Source organism: Pteropus alecto, unplaced genomic scaffold (genome assembly GCF_000325575.1).
Source record: "Pteropus alecto unplaced genomic scaffold, ASM32557v1 scaffold98, whole genome shotgun sequence".
Classification (NCBI taxonomy): domain Eukaryota; kingdom Metazoa; phylum Chordata; class Mammalia; order Chiroptera; family Pteropodidae; genus Pteropus; species Pteropus alecto.
Genome location: NW_006443570.1, coordinates 6,157,289 through 6,182,950, shown reverse-complemented (window position 1 = coordinate 6,182,950; position 25,662 = coordinate 6,157,289). Strand labels below are relative to the sequence as shown.

Sequence of the window (25,662 nt, the reverse complement as noted above, 5' to 3'; positions counted from 1 at the left end):
GTCTTAATTTCGCTTTTAAAGATATACAGAATAATTCTAATTTTTGTCATGACAACATTTCTTCACACTAGAACAGATAGTATCAGTGTGTCTCTAGGGCACACCAAGTAATCGTAGTTGCTTCAGCCATTTCTCATAGTTTCACGGTGATTTAATTCATCCATACCCTGCTCGCTTTCTTTTGGAGATACTTAAGATTATGTGGTAGTAGGGCAACAACCTGTTGTGATTTGCCTAGAAACTGTCCTGGATTTAGGATTGAAAGTCCCACACCCTGGAAAATACCCTCAGGCAGATGTTTGGTTACCCTTTGGGATTAGGGCAAAAGGTAGTTCAGCCTTTTATCTTCCTTTTTCAGAACACTGTGTTTCCATTCATGATACCAAAATTGCTACGTAGGTCCTATTCTCATTTTTTGATTAAAAAGTTGAGCAGCAGTGGGCCTAGTACAGAGTCCTGCAGACCATATCAAAATCTTCACTTTCTTTTTTAGAGTTCACTAGGCGTGGTCATCCAACCAATTAAAACCTACTGAGTTGTCTTCTGCTTCAGCTTAAATTTCTCAATTCTTGTTGACGAAGCTACATAAGAGATTTTATCAAATGTGTTAACTTATGTTAATATGTATCTCACCATGGTTTAGTTACAACATACCAGTCTGGTAATCTTACCACAATCGGGTATAAAGTTTATTGAAGCTCTATATGTCCCAGGCTTTGTTTTAAATACTAAAGATACAGAGATGAACGATAAAGAATAAAGTCCCTGCCCTGATGGGGTTTACTTCCTAGTCATGGGAATTCTAGGTCGACATCTGTAATCCTTGGCAAAGATACATTGTCCCCTTGGAAATCACAAATTTTTTTAATCTAGATAATCACAAACCTTTTTAATAATCTGTTCTGGAATTTATACAGCAAAAAACCATTGGTTCCCCCCCCCCCGCCGCCCCCGCACTTAGACCCTCTTTGTTCATCTTTAATCTTCTGGTACTTTACCTTTTTTCCATGATTTCCATAGACTTACAAATACTGTTAAAACTACAAGTCCCTCCAGTATGAACTGTTACAGTGGAGATTTGAACCTGCTCACGCAGTTGTTTGCTATGTTACCTCTTTTTTTTCCAACCAAGAAAGCACAACGGAGAAAGGATAATCTCTCCAATAAATCGTAATGGGAAAATTGGATATCCACATACAGAAGATGAAACTGGACCTCTCTCTTACATCCCTCACAAAAATTAACTCGATATAGACTAAAGACTTAAATAAATATAAGACCTGAAACTGTGAAACTCGTAGAAGAAAACAGGGAAAAAGCTTTTTAACATTGTTCGTGGCACTGGTTTCTTGCATAAGACACCAAAAGCACAGGTAGTAAAAGCTAACGTAAATAACTCATACAACTCAATAGCAAAAAAGCAAGTAATCTAATTTAAAAATGGGTAAAGGAACTGAATAAACATTTTTCCGAAGAAGATATACAAATGGCACATAGGTACATGAAAAGGTGCTCCACATCACCAGTCATCAGGGAAATGCAGATCAAAACCACAGTGAGGTAACACCTCACACCTATTAGAATGCTGTTGTCAAAGACGGTAAGAGATAACAGGTGCCGGCAAGGATCTAGAGAAAAGGGAATCCTAGTACACTGTTGAGAATGTAAATTGGTACAGCCATTATGAAAAACACTATGGCGATTCCTTAGAAAATGAAAAGTGCAACTACCATTATAATTAAGCATTTCCACTCCTGGGTATATGCATTTTTCTTTTTTGAACTTCAGTTCTCATGACCCTTGTTCTTCTATTCTGCCTCTCGGGTTATTGTCCATTACACTAATTTATAGAAGAGGTACAGTTGTAGTTGGAGTTTTGTTGCTCTCTATTATCAGTTAATAATAGAGCACTTAACCTCAAGCTTGGACCTTACCCCTTTTTTCTCATTCCCTGAACATATTTTGAAAGAATCCTAGTATTACCCTAAGCATTTTTCCAAGAGTTGGCTCTTTTTAGTTTTCAATCTTTGCAATATTTTAAAGGCTTATGCTGCACTTTGAATTAATCCTGTTGCATTGCGCTTTTCATCTTTTGTTTATAATCCTTTCAAACACTGCAGCTCATAATGCCTATGAGAAAATGCCTGGCACATGGTGAACACTAAGAAAATGTTTGTTGAATTTGACTTATATTTGTGTCTTTTGACCCTTTATAAAGCCTTTCATAGACTTGGAGCCCCTAGTTATAGCATCATACCACCTTTTCTCTAACTTTCGTCTAGGTTTTTCTATCATTTGTATAATAAGAAATTTTCCTTAGAAGGAAATTTTTTTAATTAAAACTTTAGTTGGAGAAATTATTAAACTGTTCGCTAAAAATTGGTTTTATTATATGATCACATCAGTATTTTTATTTTGTTAATTAGCTACCTGCGAAATGTGTGGGATGGTTGGTGTGCGAGATGCTTTTTACTCTAAAACCAAACGTTTCTGCAGCGTTTCATGTTCAAGAAGTTATTCGTCAAACTCCAAGAAGGCAAGCATTTTGGCCAGACTTCAGGTAACGGTACAGAAACCTTCTTATTCTTATATCTGTTATTTCTATGGCTTTTACCGTTTATCTGTCATTTGATTGTGATTCTCTGTGCTCTACCTCTGCCCCATTGGCCAGTTATCATTTTATACCCCACATTTTTAGGAAATAGGTGAGCTCCAAAGTTTGTTCAGTCTATAAAATTGATAGCTATTATAAATAGACAGAGCATATTTCCCAGAATAACCTGTATTGTCTAAGTAAATTTAAAATACCCTTTTTCTAAATAATTATGAATATAATAAATACTTTTTTACATACAGAAATTGAAGCCATTTTCTCCCCCCCAGCCTCCCCCCTTTTTTTTTTGAGCTAACATCAAGGTAGAATCTTTCAACATGTGGGGGGATATGGTTTACCCTTTGGTTTTATTTTTCCATTATCTTTGCATCGTACTTGGTAACAACCCATTTGATACCTTAACCAAATGTATTTGGTTAATCCAACTAACCTCTTTGAAAACATTTATGATGTAGGAGGAAAATCATCTCTCTAAATGTACAATAGTCAGTACCTACAAAATGACTGGAGATTTGACCATTTGTCTAAGTTGTTGCTATTGTAGCATATAAACAACTTTTTAAAGGCATTACATACCTGATTTTTATAACGTATTTTATATTGTTGATCACATTTTTGTTATTCTTTAACTTATTATTGTGATCATTACATAGCACTGAAAGGATTATTTAAGTCCCCTAAATTAAGGAAATACATCACTTAGATGTATTTCTATATTTCAGAAAGACAGTACCTAAAGATCCTGAGCAGTGGTCTGTACCCAAATGGATGGCAGTTTGTCACACTGTGAATTTGGCCCATGATCATTTTGTCATTGATCTTTTGCGTTAGCACTAAAGGTATAAACCTCAGTCACTTGCTCTTTAAACATTAAATTATCTTTTCTTACCATATAAATAGCAATGCTTGGCAACCTGCATGAGTGAATAACCACTGGTTTTATCTAGTATGAGAAGAAATCAAATATCCACCACAGCCTGTATTTTAACATCTTATGGGTTGTAATTTTTTTATTAACATATTAATTTGCATATTGCTATTATTTTTTTGTCTATGCTACCTCTGCTACCCATATTAGATATCTACATTGTGGCAGAACTCCAGAAAACATTTTTCATGTTAAAATTTCTTGTATGTTTCCTCTGCTTTAATAATTTTCTAAACCCTCAATGTTTACTTAAGCAAAATGAATAGTATGCAATCAAGTTAGTTTTTGGTGTGGGTGAGAGATGAAAAAGAATCCTATTTACTTAACTCTTCTTGTTTTAGGGTAAGCCTCCAACAAAGAAAGCAAAAGTTCTTCAGAAACAACCTTTAGTTGCTAAACTAGCTGCATACGCCCAGTATCAAGCTACCTTGCAAAATCAAGCAAAGACTAAAGCAGGTAATATGGGTAAATGTAATAGACGTGAAACATTTGATACTAATTCATCTGGGTTTAATTAGTGACCTTTTAATTTTGAATTCTGGCTAACTAAGCCATTTCTGTGCCCCATTAGTATATTATGACACTAGGTTTCCTGATGGTTTTGGTTTCAAAAAATTATTCCAAAAGAAAATAGTTGCATTCACAAGGTCCAGTGCTTATGGCAGTCTCCTTAATATTAATGTTTTTTATTTGGTTTAGTATTTTTTAAGTACTGATTCTTTATGCTTTGGATGGCGGAAAGCATTGTGGAGGTAATTGGTAAATAAATAAGACAATTGGCAGGCTTCAAAGGGCTTGGAGAGAAGAGAGTCATAAGAAGAAAGAACCATATCTAATAGGAGATTCTTAACAGAAGTGCAAAGGCAAGGAGGTAAGTAGGGAATAGGCAATGAAAGCCCCTCGTTGAAGGTATTAAGTGGTAATATTAGATGGACATCTTTCTGATGGTGCACAGTAAAGAACTGTGTGAGAATGAAAACAGAAGCATCCATAGCCACGTTTGTTATCACAAACACTTTTGCTGTCAGCTGTTCTTTGCTTCTCATAACTGGAGAACTCAGTTTACTTCCTGAAGAGCATATGTTTTATGTAGAAGACTTAAAACTGCTATTTGTTTGCAAATATGATATATGCCAAAGTTCATGTTTATTTAGAGAAGTTATTTAATCTTTACAGAAAAAAAACTTTAAAGATGATACATTAATTTTGCATTATTTCAGATTTTAAAATCTTAACAAATAAAACATTTGAGCATTGTAATATATCTAAATTTATTTTATTTCAGCAGCAGTCTCCATGGAAGGTTTCAGCTGGGGTAACTACATCAATAGCAATAGCTTTATAGCAGCTCCAGTTACCTGCTTTAAACATGTGAGTATGGAATTTCTCATCTCATATTGAAATACTTAGTCGTCGTTTAAATCTGAAGGAACAATAACACCTGAGCATCTTATCCTTAGAAGATCTTTATTTTATATATTGTAATGGAATTTTTTTTCCCTACGTTAATCAAATAACTAAAAAATAAATTCTGTAAATTTTTTAAGTAAGGCTTTATATAAAGAAATTGAATTCTAAAATCATTTTATATAGGCAATAGTACCGATCTCATCCAATTTTCATATTAAGTTGAGCCATATAAAACTGCTGGCTTTATATATCAAAAATAGTTGTGTATTGACAACGTCATATGGTTCGGCCTGATAATTTAGAAAGGGAAGGATCTTTCTCCCAGTTTTGTTTTTGTCTCCAAATGTAAAATCACAAAATCAAAGAAGTAACTATTAGTAATAGAGTATTGTGGACTAAAATATGTCCTGTATATCATGGGAAACCCTTTGTAATACATTTTTTCTTTTAGCAATAGGTTGTTACAGAGCATCTGAAATCATTCAAAATTATGTTAAAAATGTATCTGATGATAAGTTCTTTTTGATTTTATTCTTTTTTGATTCAATTGTAATAAATTCTCTGCAATATTTTTTTTAACCTGACCGCAAGTTTAATTTATTTTTAAAGGTTCTGTCTGCTACTGACCATGTATCAGAAGAGAATTTAGAAAATTAATGAATGAAATTCTTTTTACTCCTAACATTTTATTAAGTTAAGGCTATAGTTTTAAATAATAGCATGTGAACAAAAATGAGTTTGAGTTTTCGCTATGGAAATCTAAATGAATTTTCATTCTTTCATGGCCAATAAATGATCTTGATCAAGGCCAAGCATATTAATTCAGTGTTAGAGATATAAATTAAAGCCAACTTCATTTGTTTGCTAGTTTTCTTTATCAAAAGTACAGGTGTTAAGTTCTTAGTTGGTGGCATGCTGACTATCTGAACCAGCCTATATGAAATCTGAGATACTTATGTAAAGTAGGTGATTTATTTTACTGTGATGTTGATAGTAGTGTCACATTTGTGAGATACGTTAAATGCTTGGCGGCGGCAGCTTTAACAAGAACTACTGAGCAAATCTTTAACTCTCCTCTCTTGGGATAGTTCCTTCTGGTATTAAGAAGCTTAGAATTAGATTAAGTTCTCAGTAATAGTAACTCTTTCATCCCAGATTCCTGAAATATTTGCCTGTTGTCTCCTTTTGAATAGCCTTTATATCTTTCCTATCTTAGTTTAATATTGTTTTTTATGTTTTAATATTATAAGCCATGTCAAGCTATTTTGTTTAAGTAGTCAGAATATTTTTTAAACTAGCATTTCAAAGTCCCAATAGGATAGTACTTTATTTCACATTCATATCTTTAATAAAACTATATTAAAGTTCTTTGACAAGAAAATATTACAACAGTGAAATTGATTAACTTTTTTTTGACTTTGCTTCTATAAGATTAAAATGTTCTATCATAGAATAGAGAAACTAGCCTTAGTGATATTATTAATAACAGTGAATACTGTGGAGCCTCCTCTTTATCACCCAGTACCTTCTTATTCCATTCATTCTTTATTGCTTTGCCCTTATCAAATAGGAAAAATTAATATTGGTAATTTCTTAGTATATTTTAGAACAAATGAGTTTGCTTTGTTGCCGTAACCAGCATCTTCATTTTAAGCCTTTTGGTTTAGGAGGTCAGGCCTCATGCTGTACTTGATTTTGTTCTTTAGTGTTGACTCTTCATGGTGCTCCCCCTGAGACAGTTTTCTAGGTCTCCCAAGTAGTTACTGGCTTTTGGCTTCAGAAAATCTATTGTCAAGAGCATCTAGGGGCATGAGAATCCTGCCTTGTATCATCAGTCTTCTGGTCTTGCTAAGGTTTGACGGGTACTCTAACACTGATTCATCAGTAGGGGCCCCTTCCACCAGACTCTACCTCTGCCTTATCTTCAACTTAAGCACAGGTCAGGAGCCTTTTCCTGCTCCTAGGGGATTCTGTTTACAAACATAATTTTTAAAAACATCCAGTGTATAACAGAGATGTAGAGCTATTCAGATTGAAGCAGCAGTTGGGAGTAAGGGCAGTGTTAAGAGTGTTGACTGCCTTGCTTCTTTGACATAACCCAACCTCTTCTCCTTGAGCAGGGATCCCAGGTAAACACTTTATATTTTCCAGCACTTAAATATGATGATGATTAGTTATAAAATCATAGAACTTCAAGAGTAGAATTCCTCTTTCCATGGGCTGTCTGTAAACTTCTGAGAATGAAGTTTCTGCAAAGTACATCATGGGACTATATTCTCTTTGATAATTGCTATAATTATGCATAGTAGTTTGTAATCAGTCACAACAACATTTGACTTTTTTTATAATATAGCAATGGAAATTGAGCCCAGTTGTCATTAAATGTATCTACTTAGAATTCCGTGCATTATGACTGCCATGTATCTGATATAGCTTTCATTTATAGGTGGTGGTTTTCAGACATTTTTTAAACATCAGAGTTCCACTTTTCCCTAATAGCTAGGACAAGAGGAAGCTGCTCTCATTGGTCTGGCAGGGTTGGGGTGGTATGGCCAGAGCCTGGGCCCCTGGCCCTTGGCTCCCCGTTCCTTGACAGTCTCTGATGTTAGAAGCCACTGAGTTAGATAATACCACTTTTAATTAATCCTAAATCATGTTGTCACAGAGCTATAAATCTTTAAAATCATCTAGTTCATCTAATCCACCTCTTATTATAAATGAAGAAACTACTACTTTTTTTAATAGCTGAATTTTCAACTTTGTGCTTTAAACTGCTTTCCATAATGCAAAGCCTTTTTTGTTTTTTAACATAATTTTAAATTAAGCCTCTATAGGAAAAGCACTCCTGTGTTTCCTTTACTTTCACACACTACTACCACATAATACTCCCTGACAGCACATGTGTGTTTTCACCAGGCAACTCTGACATTAGCTAGGTGTTCTATAATTAAGTTCAATTCTGACACCGTCTACCTAGAATTAGCATCAGATCTCACAAGATAAGGGTTCAGTCCCACAAGACTGTCCCCACTTCAGACACCAGTTAAAAATCCCAGATTGTCACCTGTCCATCTTACAGACTAGCTATAAATTAGGTTCCCATGACCCCTACAGATGAAGAGATACCTAGGGCGTAGTATGTGAAAAAAGGCACAGCGCTTTCATGTCTCCAGACACACCACTCTCCTGGCACCTCCACTCGTTCTCCAACATAGAAGCTCTCCAGACCCCGTATAGTGGTATTATGGAGGCTTCATCACATAAGCAAATCTCCCTTTCCAGCCCCTCTCACTTTCCCAGAGGATGAGGGATGGGGCTGAAGGTTCCAAGCTCATAGCTTAGTCTTTCTGGCGACCGTCTTCCATCCTGAAACTATCTAGAAACCCACAGAGTCACCTCATTAGAACAGAAGACACTCCTATCGCCCAAGAAATTCCTCAGGATTTGGGAGAGCTCTTTGTCAGGAACCAGGATCAAAGACCAAACATGAGAACAAAAGATGCTCTCAGTGCTCCTTTCACTTAGAATTAGAAAGGTTTTAAGAGCTCTGTGCCAGGAACCAGGGGCAAAGACCAAAATACATTTTTTTCTTTTAGTTCACAGGCCCTAAAAGCAATAACCATATCTGTCCTAACTGGAAGAATCTCCAAAATACTACTAAGTACCACATGCCATTTAGATGCACTGTATTCATTAATGAAATTCACAGATTATTTTCTTCTATTAGTAATTTATGTTTGGACCCAAGAGAACCTCCGGTTGTTCTATGTATAGGCAGAACATTTAACTTTATTTACTTACTTACTTACTTACTTACTTACTTACTTATATTTATGCGAGACAACCCTTGGTTGACCTCACAGATTGCAAGGACCTTGTCAGTTTACCATCCCTTATTTTTTATTTATTTAAGCCTACAGCACCTGATTTTCCTAGGTGGTCTCCCATCCAAGTAGTAACCAGGCCCGACCCTGCTTAGCTTTCAAGATCAGACGGGGTCGGGCTTGTTCAGGGTGGCATGGCCGTAGACAGAACATTTAGCTTTAAAGCACTGTTTATTTTTTTTAAAAGACTGTAATCTTTTAAATTGAAGGACTCCTGTTTCCCATTACTTGCCTTATAAAATCAAGTAAAACATTTCTTTCCTAGGCATTACGGCACAGGCCAAAATGTGCTAAAGCAAATGTATATGAATCATACAAAAGCTAAAACTCTTTTGTTTGGTACCTGGACTATATATACTCTTGGCGTCTTGTTGATAATGTCATTGCTAAAACCAGAAATATAATCATCCTACTTTTTTCTCCCTTGAAAATGGTTGTAGTTTTGTGTTTTTAAAAAAAAGGTCCTTTGTACATGTATGTCATAACTTTAAAGCTGAGTTAACTATGTAGTTTTTCATCCTGCCTCCACAAATACTACCTGATATTACTAACCTGATATTTTCTAATCCTCTCTTTGGTGCCTGACTTGTACGCCAGCTGTTTTGAGGTGAAAAGGTTATCCATATTTCTTTGCAACCTGTTTTCACAGTATATTTTTTTAATTTTAAGGACAAAAACAAAAGCCCTTTTGATTGTGTATGTACAGTAACAATAGTTTATCTTCAGAGTAAAACTTATCTATTTCTCAGGTATATGTTTTTTTAGTAAAATAATCTTAAGTAAAAAAAAATTTTCCCTGGCCTTGACACATACACACTTACACGTGACTCCATTAAAAGTTGAAAATAAATATGACTTCATGGCCATTTTAACTAAAGTTAGAATCTTCACTTATGTCATTCTACATTACAGCATTTCTTTCTAATAGAAACAAAACTTAAATTGATTTCTGGCACTTGTTACTGCTCCATCTGAATTAACTATTGTGAGTTGCCATGAGATAGATTCTCTTCAGGAAAGCATCTGTTTTATAGAAAGCCTAACTAATGTAGATTATTTTCTTAATTTTGGTCTGTTTTCTAAAATCGTTTCTATTTTTCTATTGCGATCTCCCAATTTTTAAACAATATTGGTTTATATGGTTTTTTAAATTATGGACTGTTTTATGCCTTTCAAACTAGTAACCACTGCTTCTGTCTGTTTTTACATTCCCATAGCATTCCCTCATTTGTAATCCTACTTCCACCCCAAGCATCCCATTTTCCTTTTATACTCTCCTTGCATTCCCCATCTCTCTACTACCACCACTCCTGAAAAGTAGATTCTGATATCAAATCAAAAGGTGAGTGGACTTGGTAGAGAAACAGGGAACAATTTTTTTTCCTACTTCTACTTCCCATTCATTCCAGCAAGTATTATTTAGGAGTTTTAATTTCTTTCTAGTTAATTTTCTGTTAATTTTCTCCTTTTTTAAGTCAAACAGTATTTCATCATCTCGACTTGATGCACTTTAGTAATCATACGCCTATTTGTCTTACAGTATTTTAATGGTGGCTTTGTCTACATTTGCCATATCATTATTGGGATTGGTTCTTTTTTGGTTATCTGTGTGCAACTTCAAGTCTAACCTCTGCCCACTTAAACTCTGTTAATATCGAGGATTGTGTGTGATTATCAAAATTTATAGATTGGCAGCTCTATAGAAGGAAAACTGTATTTCTGCCATGAAGCATCATGTGAGCAGTGTATCAGCCCTCTGAGAGTCTAAGTACTAGCCATCTGGGCTATTGGACTATCTGGGAATGTTCTTGAAGTTCAGAAAATAAGACTTCCCACCAAATTATTTTCTTCCAGACAGTCAGGTGGAGGTTGTCATACATTTCTGCTGGGGAGCCCTCAGCATATGGATTTGGCCATGTCCTGCAGGACCTGATGATAGCTTACCTTGCAGGGAAGGAGAGTCGCTCCCAGATAGCCCTCACGAGTGGCCCTGGAGCAGGAAGTGGTGAAGCAGATCTTCCTGGTTTGGGAGGAGCCTGAGGTGGACCTCTCGTCCTGAGTCTGGAAGGTAAATTTGTTGTTACCTGTAAATTATGGTTCTGCTAGTTCATGCTATGCCAATCCAGACTTTCAGAGGTATCCCTCCTGCCAGCAAGAGAAGACAGATGACTTGGATGAAGATGGCTGTCAAGCCCTGGGTCATTTAGTCTTCCACACTTAAGAATATTCATTTTAAACAAAAGGGCAGCTATGTCTATGAAGTTACCTTATTTCAACACATTGAGCACATACTATGCAATGACTGTGGTGCTCTTTTTTGTTGTTATTTTCGTTTCTCCTTTTTTTCTTAGCGTGAACCATATGGATTGGTTTAAGAGGGCCTAGCAGAACCACAAACTTACAGGCAAGAACAAATGTCACTTTCTGCTACTTTCTCCTATACCAATCCAGACTGTAGGAACCAAAATATTATATAATATCCCCCACTAAAGTGAATATTAACTTTATTTTTTAAGTCAACATGTTGACACTTTGTTTTCTTTAATAAAATATGACTAAAAGTTTTTTTCTCCAAACAATTCAAGGCTTTTTTCTTTTTTTTTTAAGTCAGTATGACATTATCATAGCTAGTTCAAAAAGAGTTCTGTATGCCAAATTCACTTAGCAGTATACCAACGTAACCCCCAACCAGTCAGCATAGCCATGCCTGTTTCTTCTTAATGAAAGTCTAGCCCATTTCATAACATTTGGCAGCCAAACAAAGGAGGTCGAATACCCTACCTTAATTCAATACATATATTTAACTATATCTGTCTGCTCTGATTGGTTCATCCTCACAGAAATGGCTACATGATCTTTGTGTTAATATATCTTAGTTTAATCTATGTTACCTATTTTCCTTCCAGCCTCTCCTTTTCTGATCATATCTGCTGGCAATAGGGATGGCCCTACAGTCTAGAGTGATACAGGGGGAGATAGCAGAACCTAAAGAGTCCAGTCTTTCGATTTAAGAAAAGCAGAAAGAGATAGTCATGATGGACGTATTATTTTTGGCACAGCTCAGGGAAATAGTTAAGTGTACCCTTCCAGAATCACAGATAGTTGAAATAGGCCACTATCTCCAAGTTATTGAGGTATATCCATTGCTTGCTACTTAAAGCAATTGCCATAAATTGATTCTGTCTTTGGTTTTCAGTCTTAGTTCTAATTCAGTATTACTTGACATGTTCTTCCTGTCTTTCAGAAATTTCAAAAACTATTAAGAGGATAGGGATTGAATATTATTTTAGGCTAATCCTCCTTTTGGGTTAGCATCTGCCAGATGATGAGAGGCCTTGCATGGAAAACATTGCCCAGTGTTCAAATTGGCTAGTTCGTATAACTCTTAAATATCTTTGTTTACTCATCTTTGAGCTTTAAAGCTGTTTTGTCTTTTCCTGATTTGTTCGTATTATCAGATCTTTTATAATCTCATTTAATCCTTTTCTCTATGATCAAGGTTCTAAATTATATTTAATGAGAAGCTGATATCAAGGGCCACAGAGACTGTTTAGTATTTTTAGCATTTATGTTACTAAATTCACTTATTTGAATTAATTAGCCATTGCATAAGCTCCACATAATTGTAAATGGCCTCAAATTTTAAGGATTAAAATGTAATGGAAATTGTAATTTGGAAATATATGTTAGATTTTAGAAAATGCCTTCATAATAGTCATTTGATCGGTTTTCTGAGTCCCCATCTTAACCATTTGATGTGGAGGCTAGTGATAACTAGTTCTAACATTGAAAGTTTTCGCTTTGTTTATAGTAACTCCTACATGAGAAATTTAAAAATAATAAATTGTATAACAACATGGTATGCATCTCCAAAAACTCTTCGACTCCACCTTTTAAATAACTTTATACAGGGCTTTTGCCATATTTCTGTTTTATTTCTAGCCTATGAATTTAACTAAGTATGTTTCGTTTCTCTTTTATTATTGGAAACCACATTGCTGATTGGAATTATTTTTCTTTCTGCTCTTTGGCCACATATTTTTAAATTAGAAGTTAAGGTAAAGTGTTTTCATTCAGCGCATATTAAAAATAATGAGTTTCTGGGGTTTATGTCAAGATTGTGGAATAGGGCCTGCCCAGCATCATGGCATCATAAATTAAAAAAAAAAAAAAAAAAAAACTTTAAAAATACTAAAATAATAATGAGGCTCTTACATTAACTTTAACCTGTGAAATCTACTATCAAGTTTGTGTTTTACAAAAATTGCTGCTCTGGTCTTGTATTGGGACGGTATTGACTTTTGAAGTTGACATGGACCTGTTCTAGTACATGTGAATTCTTTTCATCTTGAGCTTAACCCTATCACTGGCTTTTTCCAATTAAAATTCTGTGAAAGAGGAGGAGTAAGAGTTATATTTTCAGAGAAAAATGAGTGAATTCAATGGCATTTTTAGTTTAATACTTCCATTATTGGTGGTAATGCTTAATTTTGAATGATATATTTTAGGCTTTATGTTAATAAGATAATAATTTAATAATTTTTATATGACAGGCACCTATGGGGACCTGCTGGGGTGATATCTCAGAAAATGTGAGAGTAGAAGTTCCCAATACGGACTGCAGCCTACCTACCAAAGTCTTCTGGATTGCTGGAATTGTAAAATTAGCAGGTGAAAAGCATGCATAATATTGTACTAGAAAATGCCGATTATATTTGTAACTTATAAGAAAGCATATTTGTAAATTTTGTAAAAATGTTGCCAAATAAGTAATAAATATGGTAATAGAGCATAGATTGGCAAACATTTTTCTGTAAAAAGCTAGACAGTAAATATTTTCAGCTTTGTGGGCAATACAAACTCTGTCACAACTGCTTAGCTCTACCATTGTAGCATGAAAACAGCCATAGCAATATACATATAAGTAGGTGTGGCTGTGTTCTGGTGAAACTTTATTTATGGACATCGAAATTTGAATTTACTAAAATTGTCACACATCGTGAAATATCCTTCCTTTGAAATTTTTTCATCTAATTAACAATGTAAACGCCATTCTTAGATGGCAGACTGTGAAAAACATGAGGCAGTAGGCCAGCTCTATAGAGCATAATATAGTTTGCCAACCTCTGGTATAGGGAAATAACTTGGAAAAGTAACACCAAGTTGAAGTACTAAAGAAATAGTGGTAAGGTTCATAGTAGTAAACAACTGTCGATAATTTCATGTATCCTGGGTTATTCCTTTTTCTTCATTCCCACTGCTTTCGTGTACCCTGTGTTAGGGACCTCCTATTAGACACTGTGGGCAAGTGATGTGCAGAAGTATAAGCCTATAAGCCTCATTTTTTTTTTTTTTTCCAGCGACTTCACATCTGCCAAATGTTGAATGTATTTATGACCAGGTGCTCAGCAAGTGGTGGTATAGGAGGGCACTGTAGTCAGTGCTTTCGATGAGGGAGCAGCCACTCAAATAAGAAAAGTTGTCCTTAGATTTTTGGAAGAGGTGTCTTACCCATCCGACTCTTTTTTGTAGGCCTATTTCCATCAATTCTCTCCAAAACACCCTGTATATAGCGCACTATATACAACTGAAAGATTTACTTTACCTAAAAATGATCTCAATTTCATTTTTCTGCTCAGGCGTCTTTAACAGCTTCTTTATTCTTAAAGGATCAAGATGGTCAGTATTTACAACTGAGTTGGGCCATACACCAGAAACAAAATTTTTTGTTGATCCCAGCATACGTGAGCTGTTGAGATTTATATCCCTCCTCCCTCATACCGCATGTTCTTTGTCACCTCTGCCTGGAGAGATCTCCATGCTTTGTATATCGCATATAACCCAATTCAATTCCCACATTTTCTTTGAAACAGTTCCCCAGCCACATAAGCATCCTCTAAATGCTTTTATTATTTTGTAGGCCTTAATTTAAAAAAGTGATATGTTGTTTCTGTCTTAGATGTTTAAGTCAGATGCATTTAATAGCCAAGAATTATTACTACCTTCCATTTCTGGCTTTACATTTCTGTTTTATCTAATTGCCTCATATATCTTATTCTAAGCCACTTTATTGGTTTTAGAAATTAGCCTGATGTTAATCAGGAACTAGAGCTCGACAACAAACTCATGAATTATTCTGTGAATTCTTGAATTTTAAAACTAAAATTTTCATTGTAGGTATTAACACATGAAAATAGGGACTGAACTTAGCTCCATGCCTGAAATACAAGTTTATTGGGCCTTTTTTATTCCACTAAAGGCCTTAAATTAAATCATCATAAGATTTGTTAAATTATAAACAGGTTATATCAAATACTTTTTATTCTTTCTAGGAGATACAGCTTTCTATTTGAACCTACAGTTTTTAAGTGGTTTACTTTTGTTTGTGTTTATTGAATTTTCTTACCTAACATTTTCAAATCTTATTTCCAAATATACAGGACAGAAAAATTTAGACTCTTAAAATAGCCACATCCAAATTATCCAAGAATAATTAATTGGTCACCTGATCAGCTAGATAAAGCAATTTCTTTGATATACTTTAACTGGGTTTCTGTGACTTGACAAGTTTTGACTCACCACCACAATCTTCTTTCTTTTCAGAACTACGCATTCTAGTAGCACTTTCCTACCCTTGTTTTTACTGAGAATTTGTTTTCTAGAATTTAAGAAATGATAACCATGCTCTGAAACAGTTAAACTGATTGCATTGTACAAGTCATTCTTACAGTCTGATCCATACACTAGTAGCAGCAGCATTACTGGGAACTTGTTAGAAATGCAGACTCTGAGACCCAACCAGTATCGACTAATCAGAATCCCTGGGATGGGGTCGAGCCATCTGTCCATTCACAAGCCCTGCACATGATTATGTTGCAGATGTGCACAACATTTGACAGCCACTACCAGCACCCATATCCTGTTTTATTTCATTTTCTCATGTGATGATTGATTTGTTGGTTTCAGGTTACAATGCCCTTTTACGATATGAAGGATTTGAAAATGACTCTGGTCTGGACTTCTGGTGCAATATATGTGGTTCTGATATCCATCCAGTTGGTTGGTGTGCAGCCAGTGGAAAACCTCTTGTCCCTCCTAGAAGTAAGTAGCTTAGGTATCCTTACTGTCATTTAGAGATATGTACTTAAAGGCAGTTTCACACATAATAACATCAAGGTTGTACAGAAATTAAAATACTACATTTGGGTTTCAAGTAACTTACTTGCTGGCAAGACATACTTGTTTTCTCTATTTTTGTTGTTGTTCTTCAGGACATTAATTAATACTGAAAATTGCAAGGAAATTTGTTACTTTTTTTTTTAACAAATACTTTATGAAGCAGTTCTACTCTTTGCTAAAGTGTAACTGGTTATTTCTTTTGTTTTAGCTATTCAGCATAAGTATACAAACTGGAAAGCTTTTCTAGTGAAACGACTTACTGGTGCCAAAACACTTCCTCCTGATTTCTCACAAAAGGTAAAGATAGGATCTTAGAAAGGACTAACGTATCAAATGAGAGCTCTACAAAAAGGAGTAACTGCCAAGTTTTTTAAGGAGTTGTTTTAGTGAGCCAGATCTTTATTAAATATTGAGTGCTCTCAGTATTTTCCACAGTGCAGTATTAAAATGATTTGTAGACCTTTGTCATGAATTCCAGTTTTTGTCTGCTTTTGTTTCGAGGTTTCAGAAAGTATGCAGTATCCTTTCAAACCTTGCATGAGAGTAGAAGTGGTTGACAAGAGGCATTTGTGTCGAACACGAGTGGCAGTGGTGGAAAGTGTAATTGGAGGAAGATTAAGACTAGTATATGAAGACAGTGAAGATAGAACAGATGACTTCTGGTGCCATATGCACAGCCCATTAATCCATCATATTGGTTGGTCTCGAAGCATAGGCCATCGATTCAAAAGATCTGGTAAGCACCTGTCACAGAAATCCTGTTGAAAATATTGAGGCTGAATTGTACTACTTGGTTATTTTTCTCAAAAATAGCGTTCTAGCTGTCTGGGCTGCTTATTCTGCCTTAATTAGGGAAGCTTCACATCAGAATATTAGTGTCCTAACTAATTCCTTTACATTCCTTCCACTTGTTCTCAATTAAAGAATAACGCACTTTTGGTCACAACTACACATGTTTTCTTATACTTTTCTTATCCAGCCCATTTGAAATATCTAAAGATAGCCTTTCCCTTTCCATTCAGTTTTAATCAAAATAGCAAGATTACATATGGCTTGACTTAATACTAAACACATTAAAACATACTTATAAAGTTGTAATTCCCTAATAAGGGAATTACCAGCATTCTAATTGGCTGAATGTATTTAATAGCACATGTACTCTAAAGAGAGAATGACTATTAAAGAATATTCACCATAAATGTAGAAGGCATGTATTTTTGCCATGTTTTAGATAATACATACCTTGTGAGTTTGAAACCTTCAAAGAAACGTGGTTTTTGGTCTTCTCACAAATGCTGACAGATTAGTATGTAACTTTTCCTTGTAGATATTACAAAGAAACAGGATGGACATTTTGATACACCACCACATTTATTTGCTAAGGTAAGAAGTTTTTATAAGAACCCTCATTTGTAAATTATGTTTGAAAGAGGGTTGTGGGTTTTTTTTCCTAAAATTATGGAAATCACGATTACATATGTTCACTTAAAAGAATTAAGTCTTGTAATTCATAGATGTCACACCATTGATTATAATTATTCTTAAGTTCTGTTTGCCTGAATTCTCTCTGTTCCCTAATGGAAGTTTGAGTTATAATATTAGGTAGGTAGGAGAAGGCATTTGGTATTTTCGTCTGGTAAACCTTTTCAAATTGGTAATATTTTAATTGTTAAAACGATAACATTTGTAATAGTAGATGTGCTTTCATGTAATTCTTTAGGTAAAAGAAGTAGACCAGAGTGGGGAATGGTTCAAGGAAGGAATGAAATTGGAAGCTATAGACCCATTAAATCTTTCCACAATATGTGTCGCAACTATTAGAAAGGTAAGAGAATGGGTTTTAAAACATAGAAATGCAGTTATAGCAACTGGGTGTAAGGTAATAGACAAGGAGGCCCCTGGCATACTCATTTTGACATAAAATGTGTATGTCTGGATTGTTACTGGGGAGAAGGTTACTAATAATTTCAAAATGAATTTTAATTCTCTTGTCAGAGATTCTCTTTTTATATAGTTTATTGTCAAGATTGTCATCTTAAGTTAGCTACCTTTATTTGTGTAAGTATATCTTAAATTAGAGGAAGAAAATTTATTCAAGTTACTTTCTGGTCAAAGCTAGTCCAACACAATTGTAACGAGGCCAGGTTTATATTCAGTTTCATTTGTTAACTATTTGTGCCTTTTCCTTCCTTTTGGTAATACTTTATTTTCTCTTCTTCTTCTCTTCTGAAACTGCTTGTATGAAAAGACTTAGAGGAGTGGTTCTCAATTCTCAGTTAAGCATCAGAATTGCCTGGAGAACTTATAAAAATATATAGGTAACCAGGCCTCTCATCCCCCTCATCCCCCATTCTGCTATAATCAGTCTGGTTTGGGGCCCTAGCATTGGCATTTTTTTCAAGTCCCCAGGTGATTCTCAAGTACAGCTGTAGTTAAGAACTGCTAACCCAGAATCTACTTACATAAAGGTATAACTTAAGTTGTGATTTGCATTTCAACACAGTTTAAAACCTTAAGCCAAAAGAATTAAACACAATTATCATGGCCACCAGGTCCCAAGCACTTGTGTTCAAGGTCACACAGCTAGACAAGACTGGTTCCAAACCCTGTTCTTTCTCTCCCTGACTGGTGATCAGAGTCACCTGGTATGATTTAAAACAGATTTCTATGATCTACTTTAGACTTACTCAGTCAGAATCGCAAGAAATATTGCCCCCAAATCTGTTTGTTTAAAAAAGAAAGAAAAGGAAAAGTTCTCTAGGTGATTTTAACAATCAACCAGCTTTGGGATCCAGTGCCTTTATACCATGCCCTGTTCTAAGAAATGAAAAAGAAGTGTCCAATAAGTAGAATATCAAGTTTTATTCAGAAAATACTTAGTCAAAACCCTCTGTGCTAGATTTGGTGGGGACTCAAAAGCTTACAGTCTAGTAGAACAAGGTAAGATGTACAAAAACAAGTTTAATACAATTGCCTGTGACCTAAGAAAACTACCAACAAAGCCTGTTGAAGTTCAAATGAGAGATCACATTGTCTCAGAGGAATCAGGGAAAGCTTTTTAGAAAACAGGACATTTGAAAACTTCGTCTCAAAGGATGGGAAAAACCAGGCCCAGCAGAGATACAGGAAAAAACTGTGAGAAAAGAATGTGCACAAAAGCATCGAGGAAGGTATCAGCCACGTTTAGGAGATGGCGAATATTTCACATACAGTACACATCAAACAAGTTGCATTGAATATTCTGGGCAAGGCTTTTGTTTATAAGAAACCCATCCAAGTTGACTCTAGGGAAGTTACTTTAAGGACACAGTGGGCAATCTCTGTTTATAAGAAACCCATCCAAGTTGACTCTAGGAAAGTTACTTTAAGGACACATATGTGCAAGGACACGGGGATGAGAACTAGAAAGGCATAAGCTATTTATTACTCTCGACCTATTAGAGTCTTCTTTGTCTCATCTCTTTTTTGTTCTGAATCTATGCCACTTTTCTTTCACTCTCAATTGGTGTTCTGCCCACTCAATCTGTACATGGTGGCCCCTCGTCCTATTTTGTACCACGGCCTTTCATTTTCAGCTCTGAGCCACCATGGCTTGACAACAGTCTCTGTCTGCTAAGTCTAATTCCTTCGGCTTGCTGCCCTGAAGGTTAGATACTAATCCTTGGTACAGTCAGCTATTTAGAAAGGGAGAAAGGATTCCCGCATGAGGACAGGTAGTCCTTTCCAGAGGTCTTAGACAAAGCTGTTACACTCGAAGAAAAAGTTATTATATACATATCCAATATAGTAGAAATTATATACATATCCAATATAGTAGAAATATTTCTACTATAAGAAAGGACCTTATTTCTACTAGGAGAAAGGACCTTGGGGGCAGATACTAAGAGATAATGTGGAATCAGGAAGTACAGGCTTTGAATGCTTGGTCAGGCCATCTGAGCTTTCTTTAGCAACAGGAAAAGCTGGTAAAGGGTTCTGGCATAAGCAGGTCATACCAAAGGAAAATTTAACTGTGTAAAAGGGAAATGTCCATAGAGGAAGGCTAAATGCTATAAATAGGATATGGAGAGAGTTAATGGCAAAGATAAAAGGACCAAATGTTTAATAAGCATTGTGGAACCTATAATTGATTACCTTTGAAAGGAGTAAGAGGAGTTGTTGCTTTGATGCCTTTTATCAACTCTCAGAGAATTTGTTCAGCCTGCAAGTAAAATGCAGGACTGAGAAACTAGAAGGGAGACAAATTCATGATAAAGCTTGAGAAATTGTTGGCATAGACGTCGGCTATTGAAGCACTGGGTGTGGATAATCTCACCGAGTTAGAGGTGAAAGGGCAGCCACCAATAAGATGTGGAAGGAATGGTCAAAGAGTAGATCGCAATGTAATGAGTCTGGGAGAATATATTTCAAAAAGTTAAGAGTCCTCAACAGAAATTGGATACTGCAGAGGGTCTAAAGTTTGAGGAGGGTGAGTTTTGGAAAAAGGCACTAGATTTGACAAACTAGGTCGTTGGTAAATTTAGCAGTTTAGTAGGGTAAGAACAGAAATCAGACTGCAACAGTTACATACTATATTATTGAACTGGGTCTCTGGATGAAGACATAGAAGTTCATTATACAAGAATAGTACCTTTTCTGTTAAGTGTGAACTGTTTCAAAATAAAATATTTGAAAATATTTTTGATGTCATGGAAAATGGGAGACATTAGAGTATAAGACATGGTGTTTTGAAGCAAGTACCAGTGAAGTTTGTCCTGCGGTGAAAAAGGGACGATTACAGCAGTCTGAGGTACGAAGGAAGGGATGTGAGGACCCTTGCATAGCCAGCCTTAGATTCTGTCACAAAGGAACATGGTTATCTGTACCATAAGAGAGGTAAAGTTGGAGCTTGAAGATGTAAAAGGTTTGGAAAAACTCCTCTGTGTGATAAATTCAAAGAAAAGAAATTAAAGTTACTACTGAGCAGGATTTAGAGCCTAGCCAAGACTAGATAGTTAAATTGAGAAAGAGCACTCCGCCCAGTTTCATGATTTTGCACAGCAGCAGGCAGCCTTAGCCCTTGGCAAAGGCACTATTTTTCCTAGACCTCTGAAATCATTTCTGTGTAATCCTGCTTTTGTTTCTAGAAAGTACACACTAGAATTTACATAGATTTTCCATTATGATTTCAGTTATTTAACATAATTGAATTAAAAAAAACATTTTTCACTTTTAAGAGACCTTTATGTAATAGATTTTCCTTTCTTTTAGTATGTCACTTAAAGGATCATTTTTGTAATGGTGGTATCTAATTTTAAGTACTTGGAATTCTTTTAATTTAAAAGGTGCTGGCTGACGGATTCCTGATGATTGGGATCGATGGCTCAGAAGCAGCAGATGGATCTGACTGGTTCTGTTATCATGCAACCTCCCCTTCTATTTTCCCTGTTGGTTTCTGTGAAATTAACATGATTGAACTTACTCCACCTAGAGGTACTTCATCCTAATACATATACACTAGGTTTTCGTTCTTGATTTCTTTTTACGTGATATTTGTTTACAGCATTTAACATAGCCCTAAATATCTTGCTGGTGAATATATGTGTATATATTGCATATATAAATATATGCATACATAACAGGAGCTATGGAATGCTCTAAAAACACAAAGCACTGTATTCCAAATAGCTTCAGTAAATTACATTAGTCTAGAATTTTTATTGAGCCTACTGTACATTTTATAATATGAATAGTATTCTCAAGTCCTGTTGAGATAGTGATGTCTCAATAGACTCAATAGTCTCAATAGACTATTTAATACATAAACTTTTTTTAGAAATACTTGAGTTTTGGAGAGAAAGCAAGTTTTCATTTGTAGATTCCCATGTAGTTTTTTAAAAGATATACCTTTAAATAGTTCTTGTGGCTTAACTGGTAACATTCCTAATTTCAAAATCTGAGCCTTGGGTCTTTCTCTTAAGAAAAGAAGAAGGAAAACCAAAACCAGAGGTCTATAAAAATAGTATTTGCCCAGCCAGTTTTCTTTCTTGGAAAGAAAGAAAAATGTCACTGGAAAGTGTTAAATGCTAGACTGTTCTGAGCCTAGGATTGAAAAAGCAAAAGTCTGTACTTGAGGTAGACAGAGGAGAGGAGAGTCACTTTTGCCTTAGGATAAGTGGGTACACCAGTGTCTTTCTAGAAAAAGAAGAAAATTCTTATTTTAACATAGAGGAATTATTGGACTCAACAGTTTTAGTGCCTGAGTTAAAATTTTATCATATAACCTAAAACCTGAGATTTTAAGTGTACTGAGTTACTTTGTATTTACTCATTTTAAGTGAATTGCAACTAAAACCAGTTGTGTCTTTCAGGTTACACAAAACTTCCTTTTAAATGGTTTGACTACCTCAGGGAAACTGGCTCCATTGCAGCACCAGTAAAACTATTTAATAAGGTAAATTTAAGTGATGACATAATAATTATGTGCAATTTTGTTGATGCCACACAAATGTAAATTATCATTGATCCAAATGTCTTTGCTTTATATTAGAATTTCTTAGTGGAGATTAATATAAACAAATATAGAATAATAAAACAATATAAACATTTCCTTTACTCAGGAAGTGCTTATTTCCAAACTTTGTTTCATTTTTTTAATCTGAGTAAAATAGATGTGAATACATTGCCTAACCCCTTCTTAAATGCTTCACTTTCATATGTTTCAATAAATAGAGAATTATTTGGGACTTCTGTGGTTTAAATTGTTACTTGTTATATTATGGTTATATTATGGTTACTTTGCTTCCTTTTTTTCCCTTTGTTAGTGATAGTGAAGTTATACATTCTTCTTTTCACCAGTGTTAATGTTTTGCCCTCTCCATGTCAGGATGTTCCAAATCACGGATTTCGTGTAGGAATGAAATTAGAAGCAGTAGATCTCATGGAGCCACGTTTAATATGTGTAGCCACAGTAACGCGAATTATTCATCGTCTCTTGAGGATACATTTTGATGGATGGGAAGAAGAATATGATCAGTGGGTAGACTGTGAGTCCCCTGACCTCTATCCTGTAGGGTGGTGTCAATTAACTGGATATCAGCTACAGCCTCCAGCATCACAGTGTAAGTTGGTATACAGAAAAGGTGTCCTTTTGTAAAAATCAGCAATTCTCCAGAAGACTGTCTCACATAATCATCATGTGAGCTCACAGGACAAGAATATGCCTATATCTGATTGGTTACCAGGTAAGATCTTAAGACTCAACAATATCACAGAATCAGACCATGTGTACCATGGCCATGTGAACTCAATAGTCAGTTACCTGATGACCATAGAAACACAAAAGTAAGAGCACTCACAAATTAAACTAGACTTATTTTAATGAGTTTAAAGATTATAGGCTAAAAATTTACTGATGTATACATAATAAGTACTTATTGAATAAAAAGTAGAATCTGTCATGGTTTTACCAAAACAAGTGCCCTTATTTCCAAAGCATTATGTACTTTTGTAAGCATAATGGTCTTGGTAAAGATAGTTCATCTGAGATATGTATGTAGTTGTAAACAGTTATCTGGTACCAATTTTCCCTTTTATTTTACAGCATCAAGAGAAAGCCAGTCAGGTTCATCAAAACAGAAGAAAAAAGCTAAGTCCCAGCAATACAAAGGACATAAGAAAAGTGGGTCACCACATGGTGTTTATATACATTTCCTAAATTGTTAACCAATTGAGATTATAGTATTCTTGCACAGAAAATGATAGCCCTTGTGAGAGCTGCTGACTGTGCATTGTGTATTATGCTTAAAGGTGCAGTATGCCATAAAAGGCAAACATTTTCAATAATGAGAAACATGTATTGTAATTGACAGAAAAAATGATTACCATATTTAAAACATGCATGGTAAAGAATAGAGCCTACAAGTGATTCTTAGAATAATATGTAAACCTACTGAAAATTTTTTTATTTAAAAAGCAAATGCTCGATGCTTACAATAGACTTGGAGCTTAATAAACCCATCCTTCTTAAAAACCAAAAATTTCTAGAATGATATTTAAAAGAAATTAAGTTGATGGCTAACAAGGTCAGGCTTAAGTAAGTTTTTCTAAATATGTTTTATATATTATATTTTACATTATAATAAATGATTATTAACATTAATAGTCAAAATAATATAAAATATATTGATAGCTCTATTTGATTCTTTTAAAATCTTTTTCCTCACCGTAGAAAACCACAGAATCTTTCTATGAAGCTTGTCATGGACGATTTTATTCTGAGATTCTTTTCATGTGAAGATATTCTTAAAAGTAAAAAGTACATTTGAGGATTAAAACTAAAACAGATTTTTTTCAGCTACTTGCCATATGTCTCTTTAATGATGAAGAGACAAGCAGCATGAAAAATCAAATACATCCTTCCTTCTTTTTTCGATTATAATTGTTTCTTTATAATTTTTTCTGTGGGGGAATTTTTAAAAATCTGCCAGCCACTGCAGTGGTGCTTTAGTTTCCTCCCAGCATGAAACCCAGGTCAGCCTCACAATAGTGATAAGCTTCAGACCTATTTCTCATCCTCTCTTTTATATTACAGACATAAGCTTCCCATAGGCCTAGAATGATTTTGCCCACTACCTGCTTGCCACGTTTGATATTTATCTGAAAGAACTTTAGGGAGCATTGCCAGACTAGGCATACCAAACTGATTTCCCCTTTATCTGGAAATGATTAAGAAGAATTCACCTGGGAACTTTGTCAGTGGACTAATCATGGTAAATGTGATCACTAAGCTTTCTGGAAGGTTGAACAGCACAGGCTGTTTTAGCCTATCTTTTTCCTTTCTGATGGACAAGACTAGGATTTCGGAATTTCCTTTCCAAGATGTTGAATTAAGAACGTTTTTTTATTACTCGGTGGCTATATGATGTATACGTTTTGGAAGTAATTTCTGACCACTGTATACGCAGTTCACATGCCTCCCTCAGTGTGACTTGCAGGGTTTGTTTCTAGCTATGGGGTTTAATGATTTTGCATTAATGGGCTTAGAGGCATGGGAAGAAATATGAAATTAATGAAGTGGTAATATCAGTATCTCAGTTTTTAGTGACATTTAACATTAAATTTCTGGATTAGCTGGAAAAAAATGAAATTAGCTATAAATGTAGTGTGTTAACTGTAACATTTTAATAGCTCTTAATACTATGGCATCATCTCTAACGCCTTTAAATTGTCCTTTGAACATGGAAAGGAAAATAACAGGATGCACAGTCTCTTATTAGTAAAACCTTTGGGGCCAGATGCGTTTCAGAATTCAGATTGTTGGGGATTTTAGAAAAATACAGTGTACGTAGCATATATTTTACTCCGTGCAGACTCTGGAGCATTTTATGAAGCAAAATTAATATAAACATTTACACTAAATGGGCCAAATAAAGATTATAAATTGTATCACCAAGTGAGGTCTGGTTTTGTTACTCAAGTTTTACAAAAAAAAAACTTTTGAATTTTGGAGTTGAGGATAAGGAATTGTAGCTCTATATGAATAAAACAGAAGCAATCTTCATTGTATATAAGGTTAGGTCCAAAGCCCTTTTACTTATTTTTTTACTCAGGAAATCATTTATTAGAAATTTTCCCACAAAACTACTTACCAAATCAGGAAGAATTTG

General features: G+C 35.0%; 1 protein-coding gene and 1 pseudogene across 18 annotated transcripts in view; one reads left to right on the top strand and one right to left on the bottom strand.

The window, feature by feature from the left end:
* The window catches only part of MBTD1 (mbt domain containing 1), a 58,165-nt gene that overhangs the window by 23,173 nt on the left and 9,330 nt on the right, over positions 1 to 25,662 (top strand). For 13 of the 18 annotated variants that reach the window (XM_025041707.1, XM_025041704.1, XM_025041703.1 and 10 more), the window contains 13 exons: positions 2,427 to 2,566; positions 3,884 to 3,998; positions 4,828 to 4,913; positions 13,390 to 13,507; positions 15,803 to 15,937; positions 16,224 to 16,312; positions 16,517 to 16,751; positions 17,343 to 17,398; positions 17,736 to 17,840; positions 21,340 to 21,487; positions 22,366 to 22,448; positions 22,881 to 23,115; positions 23,598 to 23,675. In XM_025041707.1, coding sequence (XP_024897475.1) covers positions 2,427 to 2,566; positions 3,884 to 3,998; positions 4,828 to 4,913; positions 13,390 to 13,507; positions 15,803 to 15,937; positions 16,224 to 16,312; positions 16,517 to 16,751; positions 17,343 to 17,398; positions 17,736 to 17,840; positions 21,340 to 21,487; positions 22,366 to 22,448; positions 22,881 to 23,115; positions 23,598 to 23,675 — 1,623 coding nt within the window. Of the gene's footprint in view, positions 1 to 2,426; positions 2,567 to 3,883; positions 3,999 to 4,827; positions 4,914 to 10,787; positions 10,905 to 13,389; positions 13,508 to 15,802; positions 15,938 to 16,223; positions 16,313 to 16,516; positions 16,752 to 17,342; positions 17,399 to 17,735; positions 17,841 to 21,339; positions 21,488 to 22,365; positions 22,449 to 22,880; positions 23,116 to 23,597; positions 23,676 to 25,662 lie in introns of those variants that run through there. The other 5 variants (XM_025041709.1, XM_025041701.1, XM_025041700.1 and 2 more) reach the window with 4 other exon arrangements.
* Positions 8,864 to 8,982, bottom strand: LOC112473226 (annotated as a pseudogene).